The 18318-nt window shown below is 32.5% G+C and overlaps 2 protein-coding genes across 2 annotated transcripts; one reads left to right on the plus strand and one right to left on the minus strand.

Annotated features, from left to right (window-relative positions):
- Positions 1-3794: 3794 nt before the first annotated feature.
- LOC100251898 (uncharacterized) lies at positions 3795-5912 on the minus strand. Its single transcript, XM_002265893.4, has one exon. The coding sequence runs from the start codon at positions 5080-5082 to the stop codon at positions 4138-4140; it is 945 nt and encodes a 314-aa protein (XP_002265929.1). The 5' UTR covers positions 5083-5912; the 3' UTR covers positions 3795-4137.
- A 3831-nt stretch (positions 5913-9743) lies between these two features.
- Positions 9744-17601, plus strand: LOC100263936 (KH domain-containing protein At2g38610). Its single transcript, XM_002268754.4, has 7 exons — positions 9744-10282; positions 10442-10530; positions 11638-11789; positions 15480-15596; positions 15749-15865; positions 16157-16300; positions 17049-17601. Exons 1-7 carry the CDS (start codon positions 10203-10205, stop codon positions 17193-17195), a joined length of 846 nt encoding a protein of 281 aa, XP_002268790.1. The 5' UTR covers positions 9744-10202; the 3' UTR covers positions 17196-17601.
- Positions 17602-18318: the final 717 nt, after the last annotated feature.

The following is an 18318-nucleotide window of genomic DNA, read 5'->3' on the forward strand; positions in this document are numbered from 1 at the left end:
GATTAAATAATTTAAATTATATTTAATATTATTTTATATTTTCACCAAAATTCAAATTAGAAAATCAATTCTTTTAATTTTTTATTTTTCTTAATATTTTTTTAAATCAATCATAACTTAAGCATGTCATAAAAATGAAAATAACAATGAATAATAAAACCACATTAAAAATGGGTTTCGTTAGAATGAAAATGAATTTTTTTAATTCTCCTTTTTACTTCTAAAAATAGCAGAAATATAAAAATCGACAATAAATGAAATGATTCTTATTTTTATTTTTATTCTAAAATTCCAAATCTTGTTCAAAAAAGTCCACAATCACTCCAAACTTATAAATATAAAGTTAATTTTAAAAACAAAAAACAGAATGTTATTTTTAATTATCTTTGCAACATGTGTCGTAGTTTTAACTTTATTTTCTAGAAGTAAAAAAATAATGTCTTACAAATTAATACATGAGAAATTGACCATATGATTTCATAATTATAAAATCTAATTAAATAGAAAAAATTATGTAATTTAAAAAAAAAAAATTTCTGATGTGTTATGTTTTAATTAAAATTATATTTCTTCTATATGGTCTTTTTTTTTGTAATTTATTTATTTTCAATATATTTGATTGCTATCTCCAAAAACTTGAAAAAGAAACCATTTTTCAAACATAAATTTAATTATAATATGTAGTAAAGGATAATAAAATTAAAGCGTAGTTTTTTAAAAAATATTTAATAAATAGGTCTGAATTTTTCTTCAATTTAAATTATGATAAATTATTAATGATAATTTTTTTTAATAAATTGAGTTTTCATATAAGAAAACTATAAATTACAATCCTAGCTTGGAAATACAAATCAATTCAAAGAAACTCCTAATCAACAAGTTAACAACTTAATAAAAATAATAGAGAAAATCAAATACGAAAATAAGTAATATGAAACATGTAAAAAAAAAATACCAAAGAAAATTAAATAGAATTAAAATTAATGAAAAATTAATATAATTTAAAATTATTTAATTTTAATATAAAAATAAATAAATAAAATAAGTCTAAAAAAAATATAAAAATAATTTATTTTTTTTAATTCTTTTTTTTTTCTTTACTTTTCATCTCTATTTTCTTTGGAAACCAAAGAACATTGAACCTAGGTTGAATTAACCAATATGTAATTTCATAATAAAGGTATTGGTTCCGTGTAGTGTGAGAAAGGTATCTAAGAAAAGAAAATTTAGAGTGTGTTTGACAATAATTTTGATAAATGTTTCTAACATTTTTTATGATTGAAGAATAAATATTTTCAAGTGTTAGAAAAACTAAAAATATTTCTAAGAATTATTGCCGAACGCACTCTTAGATTTGTTTGAAATCTATTTTTTGAAAATAAGAGATTGTTTGGTTATGTGATTTAAAAAATGGTTTTCTGTTTTTGAAAACAAAAAACTGTTTTTAAAAAATTCTAATATTGTTTGACCATTGTTCTCTATTTACAATTTTTTAAATAGAAAACAATTTTTAGAGAATTAATTAATGTTATTTTCATCAATTTTTTAAAACAAAAAGAAAATATGAGTTCATTTTATTATGTTTTCTTAAACTAGTAAGTTGAAGAATAAAAACAACTTTTAAAAATAAATTTCCAAAAACATGCCCATATGAACCCTAATTTTTGAAAAACATACTCTACAAACCTATCTTTTAAGAATTTATTCTAAAATGTACTATTTTTCAAAAATGAAAATTAGGTGTTTTTGGTTATTATTTTTGTAAAATATTTTATGTAATAATTAAATATATGAAAAATATTTTGAAAACTTTTACCTTCTACATAATAAACATGTAACCGTCGTACACTTATAAAAAATAAGTCGAGAAATTTGTTTTTATATCTGAATTTGAAGCAGAAATTTGTTATGGGTGGCAATCATTCACATGAAAACTTAAGGACTTATTAGCCAAAGGACATGCATGAGCTTAATAATAGAGTCAAAACTATTTAGAAGGCAAGCAACCACCCACCTCTATTGTCTTTACCTCTTTTGTGGCCTGCTTCCATTAATTAATTAATTAATTATATTCTTCTTTAATTTTAAAATTAATTTAAATAATTATTTGATGTGACATTACTCAACCCAACTATAAAAGATTAAGAGATCAGGTCGATAATATGGTTGTTGCCACCTTTTATTTTTATTTTTTTTTCAAAAGGCTAGGGGCGGTGGGGGTGCTTTCTTCCAAATTGATAATAATAATAATAATAATAATAATTAAATAAATAAAAATTGGAGAATTTGAGTAAAATGTAAAATATTTTGTCATAATAATATTTCACAAATATTTTTAATTTTGAAAAAGAAAATAATTAATTATTACTACTACTGCATTTATCTAAAAGCAATCCCTTCTAATCCCATATTTATAAATAAAAAAAATTGAAAATTTTGATTAAAAATAAATAAAAAATAAAAAAGGAATGTTGACACCTACTACACCCACATGCATAAAGTTGATTATTGGAATCGAAAAGGAAAGGAAAGAAGAGAGGCCAAAAATTGGGTGTGAGGCTCCATCACGAAAATGACCCAAAACCCTTACTTTTTTGTAATTTTTTTTTTTAAAGAATCCATACTATTTATTAATATCCTTATACTAATTTAATAGGAAATTATGGAATAATTTCTAAAAAAAAGGCTACTTGGCTTGGATCCACATACTTTGATTTTTCAGGGCTGTGGTACAAGGACACCACTTCAACATCACAACAAAAGGAAAATGATGTTTGTTTGTCTTTTAGACCATCCTCTTCACAGGATTCCTTCTACCAAACTGGGGACATTAATAAAGTGGAAACCCTAGATCAAGGTCGTGAATTAACAGAAAGCTATGAAGATTTTGAAAGATAAATTGTAATCAAATCTCTTTAAAAAGATATTTTGTCTCATAGTAGCCAACTCAAGTTTCCTAACGGAACTTTTGTTACTAGGTTAGTCGTACAATTCACATGTTTCTAGCAATTCACGTAGCATCATCAAGCGATACAAGTCTCGAATAAGAATCTACAACACGCTAAATTGCCCTTGTTGATGATCCTTTACTATGATAGCCTCTAGGGTTTTCTAAAACGGTAAAACTTCCGTTACTAAGTTAGTTGTACAATTCACTCACATGGGCGATTCGTATAGTATCATCAAATGATACAAGTCTCGAATAAGAATCTACAATAGCACGCTAAATTGCCCTTGTTGATGATCCTTTCACTCTAATAGCATCAAGGGTTTCTAAAATTGTAAACCCTTGTCAATAAGCAGAAACCCTAGATTGATCTATCTCATGAGTTAACAAAAGTTATGGAGATTTTGGAAGGCAACTGTAATTTGCAATATCCAAACAATAAAACCATCTTCATAAGCTATGGCTGAATCAAAGACCTACATGTTTTGGACATTATTGGTACGATTGTATAGGGTCTGCAGCTGATCCTGGACGGTTGTGTGTGTTTGGAAGTGAATACCAAAAAGCTGCTTCCAAGCGAAGACAACAGGTACAATGAGCAGCCCCTTTTTCAGGAACAGTGGCTCAAGCTCAAAGCCTCAAACACATTGTCAAGTATCAAAGCTAGATGTGAACAAAATGACACGTATTTGTGTGTTAGGTGTATGTGAACATGGACAAATGGGCCTGCAGGAAAGTGGATCCAAGCCAAGCATAAAGGCGTTCACACATTGAATATCAACCAAGCTGCAATTATCTTAGGGTTTAAGCAAGCAAGCAAGTAAAGATGGATGAGAGCAGCAATCCAGAATGGAGAACTTGAGTAGAACTTTTTATTCATTGTCAATGGGACAGCTAAAGAACTCAATCACATATGGAATCACTTCAAGACTACATGCAAACCAGAATGAATCATGAAACTATGGACGGGATTTGTGAGTGACAACAGATTATTATTTACACAATAATCCTATATTACCCACACTAGAACCACTAGCTAAAACCCTAATAAGAACAAACAGAACAAGGGCAGGCAGCAGAGAGCACGACAAAAAAAGGTGTGAGATAGGAAAAATTATCTGAATTGCATGAATTGAACCTGAAAATGAATGGTGGTGGGACTTGTACAGATGGGTGGAGGGAGGAGGAGGTCATGGCATGTATTCATTCTCAATGATGGGTTGCGTTCGGGTCACCATTGCAGCTGGCGCTTTGGTGTTCCCAACAGAGGTCATCCGCAAGGCTTCCCCCACCTCTGCCGCCTTCTCCATCTGCTGCATTTTCTTCCTACGCTTGTACTTCCGCAGCCACAATACCAAGAACGCCAACAAAACCAACAATGCCAATCCACCAACCACAGAACCAACAATTATCCAGACCTTTGAAGTTCCCCCCTTTTCTCCACCACTCGGACTAGGAACAACACTTGGTGGTGGGGAAGGTGCTGGTGCATTGGACTCAACCACAATACCAAAATGACCCTGCTGTGCCGTTGAACATATATTTCCCGACACTGCATTGCTAAAATTAGGGAAACCATCCAAATCAAACCAAACACACTTTGCAACTGAACCAGCAGGCACTGATGACACACCCTGGAACTTGATTGATATCGGTTTGTCAGATGCATTGATATGCAATTCTGGCAAATTCGTGGCTGATAAATTCGAAGCATCATACGGAAGAAGACCTAATACAGGAGCCAAATAGGCATAGCCAGGTAATGGATAATACACCGAAGACAAGTTGCCTAAGTTTTGGTACACAAAAATTAGCCTCTCAACATAGGGGGTAACAACAACTCCTTTGGGAATCTCAAACTCTTTGTACATCGTAACACCTCTACTTCTCAAACTACCACTCCTCAACCTCAATGCAGAAATGCCAATTCCGGTTAAATTCAGGGGAACAGCACCATCGTATGGGATCCCGGTTTTAGGCTTGTTAAGAGCCTTAAAAGCCTGGTATGCGTAGTCTTGGAGGAGGGCATCCAAGGCCCGTGCAGAGCCAGTAGACTGAGCTCCGACATCTGACAACCATGGCAACCAGAAGAAAGCCACAAGCATCAAGAGACCTGGAGAAATCCCCAGCCCCATCGATGCTTTTCTTAAAACTGAGATTCAGCACAATGTCACTCAATCAAACCACAGAATTATGCAGCAAAATTCAGATCCAACACACAAACAATAGGTAAAAAAAGACCCGGAAAATTAAGCAGTAGAGTCAGTGTGAAGCTTCATTGCGCATTGAAAAAGATACTTATCTCACAGTTTAAAGCAGCTTTGAAGCTGGTAACCGTTGTACACACCTTTGGAATCCTTCAAAAAGAATAAAGACCCGCGAATAGGAATCTTTCCAGCATTCTCAGTCCTTCATCAAACAAATCATAAATCTAATCCCAAAACCCTAAACCCACAAAAACCCAGGACCTAGATTCTGATTCTGCTCTTCTGGGATGTGGGTTTACGATGCAGAGTAATAATGCTACCTGATCCGGACAACAAACCTCAGATTCCAACTCAAGCACCTGAGAACCCTCCCAATCTGAGAAATCCCATGTGACAAAACCCTCAAAATCCTGCTACATATTATCAATGGAAGAAGCTCAAAGCCCTAGAAGATTGAAGCTCAAGAGGCCTGCATTTTCCGGGAAAATGAAAGAATCCGAATGGAAAAGTGGGAGAGGGTGCATATGGGGTTAGATTTGGGGTGGAGATTGGTGGATTGTGGAGATAAGACTCTGAAAATGGGCACCAAAGAGGAAGGTGGGGAGACGATGAGAGAGAGAGAGAGAGAGTGAGAGAGGAGCAAATCCTCACACTTGATATGTGCCAGAGAAAGAAAGAGAGAGAAAAACCAAAAGAAAAGAAAAAGAAAGAGATTTACAGATGTGCAAAACACTTGATTAACCCCCATTCACATGCACATATTTCTTAGATTTTTCTCTTCTATCCCTTAGCTTCCTATCTATAGACACCACAGTCCCCACTCCTGCTGTCTTCCTCCCTTCCCCTTTTGAAAATGTATAAAGAATTTATTTTCTTTCCCACCTAACACTTGGGGTTTATTCACTTTAAGTTTATTTTTTCTATTTTTCCTCCCCCATTTTCTTTTAAATCTTGGAATTGAACTTTCTTTAATATTTTTCTAGAATTAAACATAACTGAAGAGAGCGTGACTCAATTTCTAAAAATGATTTGTCCTAAAGTATATCTCATTTTTTTTTTCATCTTATAAAGTCTTATCCTTTATATTTAAATTTCATTATTTTATAAATAGATTTTTTTTATATTTTAATCTCATTTAGTCTGTATTTTTATTTAATGATTCATGTTTAATTATTCATATTAAGAGCCTGAAATTTAAATTTGAATGATACTAAATTCATATCTTAGAATTTGTCTTCATTCAACTCTTACTTTTTCTCTTTTTTTTTTTCCATTATATATAGGATGGGCAACTTGAACGAAGTCGTCCGATTAATAGCTAAAACAAGTATAATCTAAACTAAGAAATAATCAAATCAAACTCAACCTAATATTTAATTAAAGGTATTCAATCCAAGTCCAACTCAATTTAATCAAGTGTCAATTTAATCGAGTGTCGATGAGGTTTTATTATTTAAATCAATCAAAGTATTTTTTTTTTAAATTTATTTATTTATTTATTTATTTATGGTAATATTTAAATAGTAAATAAGAAAAAAAATAAAATAACAAAAAAATATAAAAATAAACTTATATATCCTTTTAAAATAGTGAAAACATATGATATAGTTATAATTTAATCTATAAATAAAATAAATATTATTATATAAGATAATAAATATTATGAAAATATTAAATTTGAGTTAGAATTGAAAAAACTTAATCAAAACTTAACTCAAATATTGAAAATATTTATCTAAACTCATCCAAATATCATTTGGATTAGTCGAAGCACACCTAAGTTGTAATAGTATACATCCAAAATTTAAATTTTAAGTTTGATATGGCATGGTGGTACCCAAAATTTCCCCTTAATTATGGATTGGCTGTTTTGGAAAATACATAATTTAGTATATTTAAATTTAAATCTTATTAAATTATAGTAGTTTTTGAGGTATTTGAATTAAAAATGGTATTATTATTATTATTATTTTGAAAAAAAGAAAGTATATAACAAATAAAAAAACGCTGCCTAGCTAAAAATGATCATATAATAAAATAGGTTTGATTTCTTTCTATTTTTGGGATATTCTTTTTTATTTATTTATGTTTTTTTATACTTTATTTTTTTTCTGTCTTAATCTCGTAATTTCATGTTCCAATTATGTAACCGACTTTTCCTTTAATTAAGCAATGAGTATTGATTTGGAAGATTTAAATATATTTATTTATTTATTTATTTCATTTTCAGGATCTTTGAGATTCATTTTGATTTTCCTTTTTTAAGTGTGGAATCTTTTAAAATCAAATAAAATATTGGGATGCCCTAAAAGATAATGAGTAGGACTAATACAACATAATTATTTTACAAAATAAATATAAATTCAAAGAATTAAATTAGGGAAAAAATTTGTGGGTATATATATATATATCTCCAAAACTTATGTTTCAATTAATATTTTTTATTTTTATTAATAATATAAATAATATTAATAATTAAAATATTTAAATTTTATAAATAAATAAAATTATATTTTTGAACCAAAAATTAATTTATTAATTGAAATATTTTGCTCCATAGAATGACTAAGATAACAAATAATTTATAACTCATAAAATATGTATATTTTACCTATGAGATTATTAAATTTCATGTATCAAGGATACAACAAAGAGAATGAATTCTCATCTCAAATCTTATTTTATTCCTTTTGTATTTTTTTTTCTCATAAAACTTATAAAATTTTCGGTACTTATGAAAAGAATAAAAAGTTTGGTAATTAAAGTACAAAAGTTAGAATTTTGTTGAATTCGGTCCACACAAATCTTTCTTATTATAGAAGAGTAAAATCTAAACATCATAATAAAATATTCTCACATTATTATAGAAGTTTCAATACATTATTTGGGTACATCAAGTCAAAGTATGCACAAGAGACTTATTATACAAGACTAAAATCTTAATATGATAATGTAATAATGCATTTCCAAGAAGGGTTATTCACGGTTATTCATACGATGGTAATAAACTATTATAAAAGGTATAATCTACTCTTATTATAAATTAATTGATTTTTAGATGGGATAGTCAAAATCCTATTCAATAAATGGTATGAGAGCCAAGGTGGTAGATTCACTCTCAGAGCGTTCTAGTATGGAAGGGCTCTCAGGATGCTCCATTTTATAACGATATTTTCAAAATTTTTATAATATTAATTATTCACTAATGGGGTTATTGAAAAAAAAAATGAAGACATGTTAAAAATGAAAAGAATGATGACAATTTGTGAAAGATTTATAGACAGGGAATTATAAAAATGAGATTAATATATTAGATTGTTATGTTCAATCCAATATCAAATATGATCCAAACATTAGGTCGAACTCGAGCATGGGCTGACCATATTAGGGTTAGGTTTAAGACTTATCTTTGATCTTTATATTTGTATGTTGGACCAAATATCAAACTCGACCCAATCACTAGGTCTATTATATAATTATGCCTTTATACTCAACATAACTTATCTAGGCCTTGTTTTCAACTTATTTACACCTTTCTATTTTACAAAAATAGATATTTAAGATGAAAGACGACATTGACTTAGGTGGTGTTTGTTTTTTTACTTAATTCTAAATAGAACCTTAATACTTAATAGTATTAAATATTAGGTTGTTTGTTTTTGTAGTATTTTATTTCTATTAAGTATTAAAAAGTAAAAAAAACTATTGTGTTATTTTTTCTATTTAGAAAAAGTCACATATTTTGGCTTTTTCTATTTAGTAAAAAGTTTATAATAAGTCGTGAAAAAGTAAAAAAACAAACAACCTAAATTCTAAAACTAAATGGTTTTCAGTAAAAAGCCAAAAAAACAAACAACACCTTAATATGTCTTTTTATAGACCTAATATGGTAAACCTTAGTTCTAGTTCATTCTTAGCAAATAACAAACATGGAATGATGTTATATTTTTATTACTATACTATTCATTATATCATCGTATAAACGATATCCTAAAATTAACATAAGATATTTAATGCGGTGAAATCACACCTAGTATAAAACAATTCCGATTGAATTCAAACTTGATCAAAACAAAATTCGAATATTCTTTTTATTTTACACTCGTAAATGTCTAATATCTTAAAAAATGTTTAAAATTCGAGAAAAAAATATTGTTAAAATGAATAAAAAATATATTTAGATTTAAAAAAATAATTTAATTTGGTGGTATATGATGTTACTTTTGACAAGAATGAAAGTATTACATATAACCTCAATCTTAGTTGATTTGATAGAGTCAACAAAATAGATTGATAATCCTAACTCACAAACACATCAAACAAAAATTTCTCACTTAAAAAAAGATTACATTGGTTCATGAATGCAAAATTGCTCTCTATGGTCTTTCAATCTTGCTAATCCAAATTCGTATAATCTTGATTGAGCTCTAGGTTAATAATTAATGACCATAATAAGAGAAATAAAACAAAAAAATGAATCCAAAAATGGAAGTTAATGGCCCAAGACTTGGGAAGGAAAAGGGATGAATGGGAAGAAATTCACCGGGTCAATAAAAACGACGTCGTTTTACCAATTCCAAATCCAGCTAACCCTTCGTTGGCAACATCATTTTCTCTGGCACTGGCCTCTAGCCATTGATGGGGTCCCCAAAAAATTCACACCTGATTCCGCGCATGCAGTGCACGTGTCAAGTGCTGGTATAGAAAAGTCTCAAAGTTCACAGACAATACCTCTCTGTAAATCTCTCTCAGTAGTACCTCGGCCACTGTGAAAATTTTGGCCTTGGTACCCAAAAGATCCACTCCCCTTTCTCAATTTCTTATCAATTTTTTTGAGTTCTGTTTTATGGTTGAAAATTCAGAAAAAAGTATTAAAAATTGGACAAATATATATAAAAAAATAACGAAAGCCCTGCAATTCCAGGGTTTGTTTCTGTATTTGAATCCCTTTTTGGGGTCTTGTTTGGTGTGGGTGTTTTCTGTGTCTTTTTTTTTTTCTTTTTCTTTGCTTTCTTCTTTCTCAGAAAGGAAAGGAAAGGGAAAAAGCTATGTCAGGTCTGTACAATCACAACTTCTCACCTGCAAGAGCGGTTTCTCCGCAGATTAGAAGCACCCCGGATGTGGACAGGTAGGGTTTTATGGGCTGTTGCCATCAGAGGAGGGGGGAATGGGCTTTTGGTGGTGTGTCTGGATGTTCTCTGCACTTGATCGATGTGGGTTTTTGGTTTAATTTCTGAGTTTTTGATGTTTCATTTCTGGGGTTTTTGTTCTGTGTTTGTGTTTGTAGTCAGTACTTGTCTGAGCTTTTGGCTGAGCATCAGAAGCTTGGGCCCTTCATGCAAGTCCTTCCGATATGCAGCAGGCTGCTGAATCAAGGTTTGTTTGTTGAGATTTCACTGGATTTTGGATCTGGGTTTTGTGGGTTTTGTTGATTCCGGCGTTATTACTGCATTACTGGGTATATGTGCATGAATGTGTTTGTTTCATTGTTTAAGAGAACAGGTTAGATCCATTTTTTTGGTTGTTTACTTTCACCCACTTGGATTCTACTGATTTTAACAGTGATTTATCTGATTTTGATCTCTAAATGAAAGTGTGAACAATGGGACTAATCTCCGTGATCAGCATAATTCTCAAAAGAAGAAAAAAGGTGGCTTTTCTTGAATTGCCCATTTTTCCTAAACAAGTTGAATAAATAAGAAAGGATTCATTTAATTTCCTTGAATGAGAAAATGGGTTAGTTTCAATTAATAGTGAAACACAATGGGTTTAGACGATTCCCATGTGCTGTTTTATGCAATGACTGACAGATGAAAACTTTAATTTCATTTCAAAAGCATGCTGTGCAAAATTTTTGACTGTTTAGTTCACAATTTATAAGTGGGTTAGTGCAGCATGTGACATTGACAAGAATTTCCGAACCATCCAATTTAAATGACTTATAATCTTTTTTTTTTTCTTTTTGTGCTTATACTAGTCCAGTGGTGGAAGGTTGATGCTTCTAAGGAGCAAATTTGAGTTCATGGAAGAATTTGTTGGAAAATCGAGTTTGAACTAAATTTATTTGGTGAAGATAGCGGAAATAAAGTTAAAAAGATTTAAGAGTTTATATGTGGACTGATGTTGACAGGTCATGGAGTTTTGGTGTCTGCAACTTTGATCAGGGTAGTGGGGACAGGACTAGTTTAGAATCAAGAATAGATTTATAAGTATAATGTTGATTAATGTAGGCGATAAAGTGCTCTCTAGTCTGGAATTTGAGATTGCGATTAATTCGATTAATATAAGAGGCAATTGTAATCTTGAAATTAAAAAAATGGGATGCTGAAACCTCAAACATCTAGAAAGCTGTTACTGTTAGGTCCTTTGCTTATCATAGGTTTGGGTGAACTTCTACTAAATCAGTCTTGATGATCCTTGTTTGCAATGTCATTGTTTACTAATTTCTGTTTCACATATTGAAATGCTCTTTTGTTTGTGCAGAAATTATAAGGGTTTCTGGCATGATCTCCAACCAAGGTTTTGGTGACTTTGACAGACTGCAGCATCGGAGCCCCAGTCCCATGGCTTCTTCAAATCTTATGTCAAATGTTTCTGGGACTGGATTAGGTGGCTGGAATGGCCTTCCTCAGGAGGTAATTGTGTTTCCTGATTTTTAATTTTGCATCTCAATTCTGATTGATTCTTAATATTCTGTTCTTCTTGGACTGGAAAATATATAGTTTCCTTCATATTTTCTGGTTCAAATACTTACCTAATCTTGTAATGTGTTAAGTTTTCCTTGACTATGATCTGGGATAAATGAGGTGAACATGGTTTGAGGTTCTTTCATAAAATGACTTATGAACCTGAACTGTTTAATCCTACTAACTATTAAATATTGAGGTCATTCATTTGCCGTTTACGTGGCTCGCCTAACCTTAGTGGTTGACAACTTTTGTAATCTTGTCTGTGGCGAGCATAAAGGCTATATGACATTACGGTTCATTGACAAACTTGTGCAACTGTTGGTTTTATTGGGAATCTAATTTGGAGTTTACTACAACATCCCATTAACTGCCCTCACCGACAGCCTCGTGAGCATCACTAGGAGTTAGTCACCCCTGAGCGTTATGTATTGACTTATTGACTTACTTTAATTTTAGCCAATTGGTTCTGTTGTGCAAAAATAATGAGCTGATTATTTTCTTATCCTTATCTTTTTTTCATCCTTTGGTGTTCATTGGGTGCTCCCTAGGTTATTTAAAGATAATTTTGGCTAGTTGGAAAGGTGGGTTTGTTCATAAGGGAAAGTGGAAAGTGCCCAATATCACACTAAGGTGTTTATTTAGGTGTTATGGTAGGGGTATGTTTGGTATGAAGTGGTCATAATTGCAACTGAAGAATATCTTTATGAACTCTCTATGTGTGGTATGGTAGATTTGTAGGGATGGGAGACTATTCTTTGAAAATTTTTATAAATGTGTTAGGATGTACATAAGGTATGAGGAGTCTGCCTATGATAACACTTAACACACACACACACACACACACCCCCAAACACTCACTCACTCACTGAGGGAAAAAAAAAAAGCCCGCACCACCACCAACAACAGAAGGTGTGAGGATTCTTACTTGTTTACCTTTATTTTTGTCTTTTCCATGTGTTGGCTACTCAACACATACTTCCGTTGTACCTGGTTGAACCCCTTTTCTGTTTGTTGCCTCTTAATTTGAACTTCTGTTTATCTATCAGAAAAAATATATAAAGAAAAACTGCTTAGAATCCAAGTCCAGTTGGAAAATGGAGTTATTTAACTTTGGTCCCCTCTATCATCCTTTGATCAAATTCTGAGTGCTTGTCATACTGTTATTGGCTTTAAAGTTGTATGTTCTAGGTAGATGCTTGATATTATATGAAACAGGTTGGATCCATTATCATCCTTCTGAAACAGAAGTAAGCTAATGGGTCAAGCATCTTGCTGATATGACATTAGCTTCTTGAGTACTTGTTGATCAATCTCTACTTGCAGTTGGCTGGAACCCTTTTCAACTCAGTTGATTCCTCTTGCACAAACCTATTGTTTGAGATGCATTTTTTTGGCATTGATGGTAGTAGACAGCTCACCTGGAGTAATTACTTTCTTTATTTTTGGGCTTTCTTTCCAATTGTTACTTAGGCTCCACTTCTAATTTTATTTTTTTGATAAGTGAAGGGGAAAAAAAAAGGTGGAGCCTAAGTAACAATTGCTGAGGTGCTGTGCAAAATCTGTCTAGGAATATGCTTAGTACCTAAACTGTGAAGATATCTCCTCAGTACATATGTTCTGTCAAGGGATGATAAAGTGTGCTTGTCTCAGAAAAGATTATTTTCCTCTATGTGCTAAGTAATTGCTGCTTCTATATGCATTAATATTGTATTCAATGCACCTAATTGCTTTTATTTACTCTTTTGTAACATGTTTATCTTTCCTTTTCCTTTCTTTTCTTCCTCTTTCTACCTGGATGCCCTGTTCATACTTCTTTTGGGAAATATATGAGCTATTATGTTAATTTAACATATGGTAATAAGCTCGGATGTCTTATCTTTATATGCTCTATTGGTAAAAGAAGGCAGTGGGATAAGGATTGGGACCTGGCAAATGTCTAATTCCGTCTATATAATTTGACATGTAAATAGAGTTGTACAATGTTGTAATAATCCATATGATTCAATGTGAATACAATCACTATGAATGGAGTTAAAAGTTTGATAAAGATCTTCTGGGGTGGCTTCGTGGTTTTACTGTAACAACAAAGTAAAAGAAACAACTGAAACTGTTGATTCAGTTGAGAGTGCTTCTTGCGCTTGGTGTAGCAATTAGAACAGTAAAGGTTTGAAGTGTTCAGGATATAAAAAAGCTTTCAGACAATGCTAATTGTAATAAATGTACCTATTAGAAAAGTAGAGAAGATTTGATGTGTTGAAAAGGAAAAAGCCTAATCTAATCTAGTAGCTGCTTTAATTTTTCATATGTTTCTAGGTAAGAAAAATTTTACAATTATACTTTACTATTTACCTTATTTCTTTATTGATACTTCAGTAGGTTGGTTCAACATTCTGAGGCTTCAAGTTTTTTTATTTATACACTTTTATTTTACCTATTAAAAAAAAAAAAAAAAAAAACAGAAGGTTTCAAGTAGTTTGACCGAAATGTTAAACTGGGACTTGTATGTTCCAAAAGTGTTTTGCTTGCAGCTGTTTTTTCCCCCTTGCATGTCATCTATAATTTTCTTTCAAACTCAATCCAAGTTTCTTATTAAATCAGAGAAGGCCATGAACATTTTTAATCCATTTAAAAAGAAATAGAGAAGTTTGAATCAAGTGCTCCATAGAAATGGAAAAGTACCCAAAAGGGGGAAAAAGGAAAAAAAAGAAAAAAACACTAGAGAAAGTTGCTCCAAAATCAGTTTTGGTATATATGATATCTGCTATCCTGCTTGGTTCAGATTCATTCCTCTGTGAGTTTCTTTCTTGTCTTTTATTGGGCACATGAAAACTGATGGTATTCCAAATATATTACTCATATGGTAACTTGATGGAAGGAATTAGCCTTAGTTTAAAAGGGAAATAGGAAATCTTGGCATCTTACTCAAACCCAGTATCCATCAAGACTAGTAAAGTGCTTTATTTTGAAATTTCCAGATGCTTAAAATATGAAACGATATTGTAATACTCAAATACCCCCTTGTTGAAAATTCCCACCAGTGATTAATGCACGAATGCAAATTCACAAGATATATGCATGCTTGATGTTTAGGTGTGAATGAATTTTCAAGCATACCCTGAATGGTGTGAAGGTGGAGGAGTTAAAACACATGGAATGGTGCTTTGGTTAGTGAGCAACCTGAGTTTTTCCATGTCATGCAAGCACACAGAGGTCCGAGCTTTTTGTTATTTTGATTCTTTTTAGTTGCAACAAATTCACAACCAGGAAGTACAAATTTGGATAATATAAACTGTCTGATTTATAATGACCTGAGAAGGGTTATTGCAGGTTGCCATGTGGTTTGATATGCTTGGCTAGGGCTTATTGCAGGTTGTCAAGCTGTTGTTGGTTTTCTAGTGTTTCTGGGCAAATGTTTAGATGTCCCATGTCTGTTGCTTGTTTGAATAGTACTACTGATCCTGGCAGTCTATGACTGTTCTTATTCAAATAACTACTACAAAATTGTTTATCATCTGGTCTATTTATCTGAAATCCTCATGCACTTTTTTTTTCATTTCTTCTTTGGCTTTTTGATATGTGATATTATTAAATTTTTGAGCATCATCTAAGCTAATATAACCCTTCTTTGCATAACAGAGATTAAGTGGGCCACATGGAATGACTATGGACTGGCAAGGGGCACCGGCAAGCCCCAGTTCATATACTGTGAAGAGAATTTTGCGTTTGGAAATTCCAGTAGATACTTATCCAAATGTAAGAGCTACATTAACATCTGATGTGATGTGTTAATTATGATCAATTGATTGTGTCCTGATACTTTATTAAAACAGATATTTTTATAAGCAAAAGAATGAAGGATATAAGGATATTATTATTTGAACTGACCACTTCTCTATGGATGTTAGTTCAATTTTGTTGGGCGACTTCTGGGCCCCAGAGGCAATTCACTGAAACGGGTTGAAGCTACTACAGGATGCCGTGTGTACATTAGAGGGAAAGGGTCAATAAAGGACCCGGAGAAGGTACTCAATATCTGAGCCTAATTTCTGAGATCCTGTTTGTTTTATTCAACATTGCAGCTATGGGCTGGTGAAATGGCAAATGCCTTGGTTTGCCAAGAAAAAACATGCAGGTTTTAATGTCATGAGAGTGGCCACTTCTGGCAAAAATGCCAGAGGTTAGAACCGTATCTAACTCATCTGTCCCAAGCCCTTCTTTTCAGCATCAAGACTGGGTCTTAAAAGATAAAAGCTTCACATTTGAGATTTGTTGTATTTGTTTGATTAATGTTTTCCATGGTTTTCAATCTCAAGGAAGACAAGCTGAGGGGAAGACCAGGCTATGAGCACCTGAATGATCCACTGCACATCTTGATCGAGGCTGATTTGCCTGCTAACATTGTTGATATGAGGCTGAGACAGGCACAGGAAATCATTGAAGAACTCCTCAAACCAGTGGTATTTACCTCCTGCCCAATTCTTCTTCTTGTTTTCCATCTCAAAATTCTATATAATCACTTGATTTTTGACTGCGTATTTACTTGTTTCTATTGTTACCATGACACAATATTTTTCAAAAAAGAGAACTGATAAAAACTGAGGCTTAATTTTTTTGGTAGATGATGAGGATGCTATATCCATAAGGTGGTAACATTGCAAATGAACTAGAACATTGTTAAGCTACAGAGGAGTCAGCTCCTCCTCTTGATGATGACTCTTATCTTAGGGGTGTGTTTGGGAGCAACCTTGTGAAAGAATTACCTTATGGTTAAGGATTTATGTTATTCCCTTGTATAAACCTCAGATTGTTTATGAGGTTCATTATTTTCAAGTAATTTTACTGTTGTAGTAATAACTCAATGGAAGTAGGTTCCATCTGCTTTTTGGGAGAAGTTAAGAAAGGTCAGGTTTAGAGGCTGACAGAAAAGCATTCAGTTGAGTTCTAAACTATGCCAGTGGAAATAACTTTTTGAGGTTGCTTCAAATCACACCATTGGAGGTCTAACTCAAAAATGAAGTTTGGTCAAATGGTGAGCTGACCAGAGATATATTTTCATTGGGTTCACTGGTTGAACCTGAACATGCATCTTTTGAATAGAACTTCAATCTATTCTCCATACTTGTATCTACCAGATGGCACAATTTCTCTATTGTAGTTTCTTTCTTTTTTATTCTCTAAACTGAATAATAAATCTCCCATATGCAGGATGAGTCACAAGATTTTATTAAGAGGCAGCAGTTACGTGAACTAGCTCTGCTTAATTCAAATTTCAGAGAAGAGAGTCCTGGGCCAAGTGGTAGTGTCTCCCCCTTCAATACCAGCGGAATGAAACGTGCAAAAACAGGACGTTAAGAATTCCATGTCTGAACTGGTTTTGACCCTGCTCCAGAATTTCATAACCGAGTATACCCACCCTATTTACATCTCACTTCAGCACAGGGACAAAGAATAGGCTAACGGTTCTGGCTGGGTGAGGTTTCTGGTGGGCTTTCTTTTTTATTATCGTCTTGCTTTTTTGGACAACAGAAAAACAAAAAAAATGAAACAGAAAAAAAAAAAAAAAAACAAAAAAACCAGAACATGTCTTCTATAGTTGGCTTTTGGGTTTAGCTTTGGTGATATCAGTTATTATGTAAACCTAATACATTCATTGAATTTATTCATGTGTTAGTAACTCTGGATAGTGTGGAATATATATTAATTACCCCATTAGAAAAAATGAAAAAAAAAAATACAAAGTGTGGTATATTTATTTATATATCTATGAGTGTATGTACACATGAAAGATGCTGTGTTATTTATAGTTATAATTCGCCCTGCCCTCTTATAGCCCAACTCTGAATTGCATTGTTTGCCCAATGCTGAGAATTTTCATATTTTTCGGGTCCCCTTGAAAGAAGGGTTTCTTGTTCATATGCCACATGCTATGAGGTTGTGAAGCTACACTCTAGTCTTGGTAGATCATGTCTCCTATCCTTTTTTCTGCAAACACAATCAATTATGTGTTCTCTTGAATGGCTATGGATCTCACCAGCTGGTTTTTTACCTAGTTGTTGTAGCTTGACTGCTGAAATATGCCAGCAAAGCTTACTCTGGGTTTCAGCCTTTTGAGGAGATTTCTTGGGAGAGCTTGACATTGGCATTAAGATTCAAGCAAAGTTTTGCCATGGCTGGAGCCTTTTTAGTATGATAATCTATCATTTTGCTGCTTATTTGTATACGATGTAATGCCATTTGTGGCCATTTGTGGTGAGTCGTTTTTTTAGCAAGTCATGAGGCTTGGGTCAAGTGGCAGAGGGTTGATGTGGGATGAGGTCCTCAGGCCTAGCTCAGGTGGCAAGGGGTCAAGAGGAGGATGGGTGGGGATGAAGTTCGAATTCACCTTTGAGGTTGAGCCCAAACGCCGAAACCCTTAGCTGGTAATGAGGTTTGAGTTCACCTTAGATGCTTAGCAGTGGTGCCAGGGGATTGAGCT

Source organism: Vitis vinifera, chromosome 8 (assembly GCF_030704535.1).
Source record: "Vitis vinifera cultivar Pinot Noir 40024 chromosome 8, ASM3070453v1".
NCBI classification, from domain to species: Eukaryota; Viridiplantae; Streptophyta; class Magnoliopsida; order Vitales; family Vitaceae; genus Vitis; species Vitis vinifera.

Bases quoted from the DNA above. Each gene is read 5' to 3' on its own strand.
- LOC100263936 (XM_002268754.4), top strand. From the start codon at position 10,203: ATGTCAGGTCTGTACAATCACAACTTCTCACCTGCAAGAGCGGTTTCT. The intron at 11,790-15,479 runs GTAATTGTGTTT...TTTGCATAACAG, and splicing joins GGAATGGCCTTCCTCAGGAG to AGATTAAGTGGGCCACATGG. The intron at 16,301-17,048 runs GTATTTACCTCC...TCCCATATGCAG, and splicing joins AAGAACTCCTCAAACCAGTG to GATGAGTCACAAGATTTTAT.
- LOC100251898 (XM_002265893.4), bottom strand. From the start codon at position 5,082: ATGGGGCTGGGGATTTCTCCAGGTCTCTTGATGCTTGTGGCTTTCTTC.